Consider the following 6,303-nt stretch of genomic DNA (forward strand, 5'->3'; position numbering starts at 1 on the left):
CCGAATAACAGCTAGCCTGTTGAATATCTCCACGCCAAGAGGTCGTGTTCAGAACGATGAAAGCTTTTATTGATTTGCTCGTGCTTAATACAGAAGTGTAAAAAGAAGGAAAGAGTTCGTGACCACAACCCTTGCAAGCATCACCCATCCTCACTCGTCCTAACCCGGCCTTCCTGCCCTAGCTAGCCAACCCATTCTTCCTGCCCGAGTCCACCCGTTCGTACCTGATATTGATAGGCAGTATAGGACGCTTGATTTCAACTGATCGTGAATCGCGGGAACAGACGAAGGGATCAAGGCTTCCTCCTATCGTAGAGTGGAGGGAAACTAACAGTGGCGTTACATAACTTGCGTTTCCTGAAACAAATGTCAGCAAGACATGATCGAACCATCCAAAAACCGTGGAGGCAACGACAAACCCCCAACCACGATGCTCAACCCAGTGTACTTAAGGTCAGTGCTCGCGCGTTATTACATGCTCAGATATTATTGCAACCAAATACTTACTAAAAAAAACCCGGTCTTTTAATTAACGACTGCATAAATACAAAAACAAAAAAACAATATCTATATTTTCACTATATGGGTTGATCAAATGAGAAAGATCATGCGCAGGGAACTGACCGTATCACACCCCCCGGCTGACACACCTAGGTCAGCACCCCAACGAAGCACGCTATAAATTAAATAGTACAATGGCGGCCGCGTAGGCAATAAGTCATCGGACATCCTAGCCACTGCAAGCAGGTATTTTGGTGGTGTCCCGCCCGACGACTTACTATCCACCAATATACCGTAGTCAAATGATCAACTGCAGGCCAAGATACAAAAGTCAGTGAGGATAGGCGAGGGATAGGTTGTGATTAATGGTTGGGGTTACTGGCTTGGTTCGTAAGGTCATAGTTTATTTTATTTTTTCATATACATGTATACATATCTTAATACCTCCAAGTATTATCGATTTGATTATTTCTTTGTTCGCAAGATGGGTGGAAGTGTGTTAACCGGCTAGATCGTTGACTGTGAGGTTGGAAGGTTTAGAGTTTCAGCGTAGGACAAATGTCATTTCAGTTTCACATGTCAGATGTAGGCACGTATTAGTTCCCATTGGACTTAGTGGATATAATCCGAAGGTATTTTGGTTTGTGTATTATTCTCGGTAAGGTAAGAGATCGATTGAAGAATAGTTGTTTGAGTTTTCACGGCCTGAAGGTGATTTTCTTTGGAGTAGTGTGGTTGTATGATATTATATAATTGTATATCGGACTGAGACTTGACTGTTGGCTTAGGAGTTTTGAGTGGAGGATGTGTTACGTGGCGCTATTGGAATATAGACGTAGTCGAGAGGTAGACAATAGAAGAAACACATGATTCTCTTTCCTTTCTCTGACTCGTTTGTAATACATGGAATATCATACTCATTTCTCACGCCGATCTGATAATAATTAGCACCATGCATTGCATGCTCAACTTCAATTTTGGTGGCCTTGGTCGCTGCTCCATGGAAACCCCTTCTCTTGACTCCCGTGATCGCAGTAATACATGTCTTGGTATTACATACATATATGCGTGAAAACCCTCCATTTGATGGACCTCATGCTTATGTTGAGGACCTTCGAACAGACGTATATTCGAAGCGCCAGAAGTAAATATTCACCTACTGGACACTCTGCATATTGCCGGGTTGGGGGGTAAGAACACGCCACCAGCTCTTAAGCGTATTCGACCTAAAGTGCATCGATAATCTAGGTACCACCTGCTAACGTTAATGGTTTTAGATACATCGTCTTAAAATATAAGATTTTATACGCATAAATTAATACCACATTTTCTACTTGGCACCTGCACTCTCCACAGATGTGTGCTTCCTATTGTTGGGTGACAAAAGCTCCCCTGATCTTGTAACAGGGTTGACCACGAAACGATTAACCCCACGACCACAAAAGATATAAAGAACATATTAATAAATTAATGAGCTGAAGATTGATAGAACATGCCTCATAAGTATGAATTCCGATTGCCCACTTTGTGGAATTAGTCTTTTGCAATGTTTCCAACGGTTCTTCAGTTTATCAGTTCAAACCGGTTTTCTAGAAACGTTTAAGAAAACAGTTCAGTTCAGTTTTGCCTATTCACTATTTAGTTCAGTTCAGTTTCTAGCTTGGGGTAAACCAGTTTTCCATGCAGGTGGAACTCCTCATACAAAGTACGAACACCTTATCAAGACCAACCCTAACCCAGAACACTTTTAGGATAGAGTTCCTGCCAGACTACTTAGTACCAAGACTTCAGAACCGTTCTTCAATATAAACCGGTTCTTATTCGGTCGGTTCAGTTGTCGCCCATTTTTATTCAGCTCAGTTCAGTTCTGCTGAAAGTAAGTACCAGTTACAACCGTTGGAAACACTGGTCTTTTTGCTGATTGCTATGCGAAAATCACGAGAAATTTTGTCAGCCCACAATACTTCAATTTATCCAATTCTTTTTTGATAATGAAAACTGGATGTTGACTTATAGACCTAGGTTTTATTTCTAATAAAGGCTTTTTACTGTCTCAACAAGCATCTGAGATCACCCGCGACGATGTGCAAAGTCTAGGGAGCCGAACATCCATGCAGCGACCAGTGTCTCTTTTCCTCATTCTCACATATAATCCGTTCCATTATCCCAACCACCACTCTTACCAACAACAATACTATAAAGCAGTAGTCCAACTACACGGCTAAATACAATGGATCAATAACTATTTTATTCCTACAACGACTATTCTTCTGAGATTTTCATATCCAGCACCGTGGTTACTCGCGGGTTCACCTTAGCCATCAGCCCCCATAACAGCACAGTTATGTTTTTGCTGCTATCGACCTATTTCTGCTAGATAGCTCCATGACAAGTCGACTACACCGGGATGGGACACTACAATGGTGGCTCAAATTGATCAACGCGAGGCGATTAGCCACTCGGATGATAGAGGGAAACGCCCAACGAGATCTTGAGATCGTTGATAAATCAGCTTTTCATGTGAACCAATTCCTATTGCTTAGGGTATTTAAAATAAATGCCCCACTATTCATGTTATACCCGTACCTCGAGACAGCTATGGTAAGCAGATGTGTCTTACATGTTAGTTTACTCGATTCTCTTCATGGAGGCAACATGCAGACATCAAGGCATACTGACCGGTATTTGATCAAGTTAACCTAAACTTGCAGAACGCCTCCCCAAAGTCTGTTCATCGGGTCCTTTGAATTTTCTCGGAAGAGACACTCCTTGGCACGCATGTCACTTACAGACCTCCAAATATTCGGACTGCGGTGGTGACGAAAACTCGCTTTGAAAAAGGGGTTGTAAGCTCTTGAGAGGGACGCTCAGGGGGCGTAAGCTGAGGGATTGAAATAGAATATCAGGCATAACAAAGTGCACTTTCTCTGCAGGAGCACTCTCTATAGGGCGAATAGGATTGTTTCTCATATCTCGCCAGCAATGGCGCATGCCACTGCCACGATCATCGTGGAGTTCAATGAGATTTCTCCTCCCCACAATATAAACCACACGCCATCTACCCCACTCTCCATCTTTCAGTTTTTGTGCTTCCAACTTCATCCTCGTCGTTGCAGTACTCCTGGGGTCACAACCCATCACTCGGTGATCTAAGGTCCCCACCGCTACCTTGTATTTCACGGACTGGTTATTATATTTTGACTCCCTTCTGAAACTCCCCCGACCACTTCAACCGCAGTCTGAAAGTCATCACGGCCCGTGGAGCCTTGATTATAGACTATATAGATGAGCTCAGGGCGGAAGTGAATGCAACTCTCCCCCTCAACGTCTGCGCTTACCGCGTCTCCGGCGCATACAGCGACCCCCCACGCTACATCTACATCCTCTGTCCCAGCGCCGGCACCATCTTCCACTCGAAAAGGTGGTTTGCACGTGCCATGTTTGGTGGTACCATGCTCTACTCCGCCACCACTGCCCTGCACGGCCTGGCGCTCATCTCCCTGTCCACGCCAGCCGTCACCGAGCTCGACACCCTGCCCATCTATGGCATCACCATGATTGCCCTCTTCAACTCGCCCTACCTCGTATTCCACTCCAAGGACTTTCGCGGCGCCTATGCAGGCACCCGCGCAGTAGTCTACGCCTGGCTCATGCTGATGATGGCCAGTAGCCTAACCTCGGTATGGAACGTCGTCCAGCTCGACGAGGCCGCAACTGTCTGTCCACAGCCGGGATCAGCCATGGAGCATGGGCGCATGCGGCGGAACCAGCCCAGTGAGCAGGTGCTGCTCTCATCGTTTTTGGTGCGGTGTCTGGCGGACCAGACGCTCCTCGGGTGGCTTATTCCCCCGCTCATGTGCATGATGTGGGTCATTGGCAAAGCTCGGCGACTAGGGCAGCGACGGGACGTGCGCGGGGAGCGAGAGCGGAAGGGCGAGCGCCTGAGGGCGGAGGAGAGGGCACGGGGCGGGGGAGACCACGCCGTGCATATATTGCTCCCGGTATACGAGCTGCAGCTGCCCGCAGTACAAAAGCCCGCCCCCGGGCATGACGAGGCCGACAGGGCGTATATTGGCGGCGGTGCCGGTGGCTGGAGGGATCCGCACCGCTACGAGTGCACCTGTAAATGCCACAAGTGGATCCTCCTCAAGGGCATGTCGTATCTCATCCCCGTTGTGAGCATCGTCTGCTAGTGCTGGCTGTTGTACGCCACGTAGTAGGTTATGCTCACGTTGCCGAACCAGGAGGACCGGGACGCGATCGGTCAGTGGGGACGGGCATCGCGGTGATGGCGGCGTTGGCTGTGCGCTTCGGAGATCCACAGCCTGTGAAGGTCGATGTCAAGACGGTGGCGGGGCCGAGTGTTGTTCAGATTATCTCGTTTGTTGTTTGATCCTATACATAGTGGGGAGCGGGGCCTTGTGGACAAAAGGGCTGGAGTGGAAACCCACGTATAGAATAACGTTAATTGAGCTTAGCTGGTTACGAGGAGTAAAAGAACCGATCAAACCCCCCAGTCTCGTAGTCCACCTACTCGAATATAATATGCATCATATCTGCTTTCAAGACACTTTCGACTCAAGCTTCTCCAGGAGACTTAGTTTATATTAACTACATACTCAGGACATTGTTCCCACCACACCACATTATAACCCTATCCTTAAAGGAAAGGACGAAGTGCATGCTCTGTTCCACTGATGAGAAGTCTGGTGGCTATATATCAGCTTTACGTAATGTCCACTTAGCGTATTTGCTGGATCTGCTTGTCCGTCGTAGCCTTATCGTTACCGTTGTCCTCGATTCACGCCACTCCGGCGGTGCCACCTGCCTCCGGATCAATGGCCGGTCAAGAAGAGATAATACAAACTCGGGGCCAAGAAGGAAATGGTGTTGACAGATCTCCCGGCAAAGTGGCCATCTCTGGCGGTGCCTTCTCTGAGGGATGGGAAACGAACGATACGTCAGCGGATGATAGGGTACGCCAGGCTTTGGTTTCTGGAACCAACATTTGGGTTCTTTGAGGCCGGCATATATGTAGACCACATAAGGTCGCGTGTGAGGTCACCGTAGATGGAAAGTTCCACGGAGCTCATGTAACGTATGCAATAAGTATTGCACTTGTACACAGCGGGGGGGGGGGGGGGGGTGGGGGTGGAGGTGGCGCATGCTTTTCTTTATAGGACGGTCCGTGGTGATGTCAAGTTACTCCGCCCAACGGGTAAGAGTCTCAAAGCCAAGGAACCTATCCTGGCTGGTAGTGGCCAAAGATATCTATTTAGTCACACTGTGTTGTCAAATTCACCAGTGACATATGGAGTGCCGATGACGAGAGTAGCAAGATATGATGCAAGTACGGTTAAATTCCGGGAAGGAAAGGTACATGGGGTAAGCCTAGGAGAGATGTATGCTGTATTTCCATGGAATGAATTGGATCTAAGAAGCACTTATCTCAAAGGTCAGAATCATAGGAAAGAAAATTTCTGACTCGCCAAGTTGCTCGCAAGCAGTTCTGGTTCGTGGCTCTCCGAAAGCAGTAAAACACTCCCGCATAGAATACTAGCATGGTTTCTAAAATACTATCGGCCATGCAGTATTACTTAGTAGAATCGAAAGTATAGACTGGGAAATTGATCGATACTGGACTGTATCCTTTGTCTATGATAAGAGTAAGACACCAGATTTCTACATCGCCGGAAACGGGAGCTCTGCTATGGACTCTGGTGTTACTCGAGAACGTGCATCACTATGGTCCCTGCTAGCTCTAGTATAGAAACTATGCTCGATGGCGCAGTTCATGTCTCC

The 6,303-nt window shown here is 47.3% G+C and overlaps 1 protein-coding gene across 1 annotated transcript; it reads left to right on the forward strand.

Moving 5' to 3' along the window:
• Positions 1–3,938: 3,938 nt before the first annotated feature.
• On the forward strand, positions 3,939–4,694 carry LAJ45_01222 (uncharacterized protein; the record flags this gene model as incomplete). The annotated part of the gene is made up of 1 exon (XM_046110817.1): positions 3,939–4,694. One exon carries the CDS (start codon positions 3,939–3,941, stop codon positions 4,692–4,694), a length of 756 nt encoding a protein of 251 aa, XP_045975995.1.
• Positions 4,695–6,303: the final 1,609 nt, after the last annotated feature.

Source organism: Morchella importuna (assembly GCF_003444635.1).
Source record: "Morchella importuna strain M04M26 chromosome Unknown Morimp01GS002, whole genome shotgun sequence".
Taxonomy (NCBI): Eukaryota; Fungi; Ascomycota; class Pezizomycetes; order Pezizales; family Morchellaceae; genus Morchella; species Morchella importuna.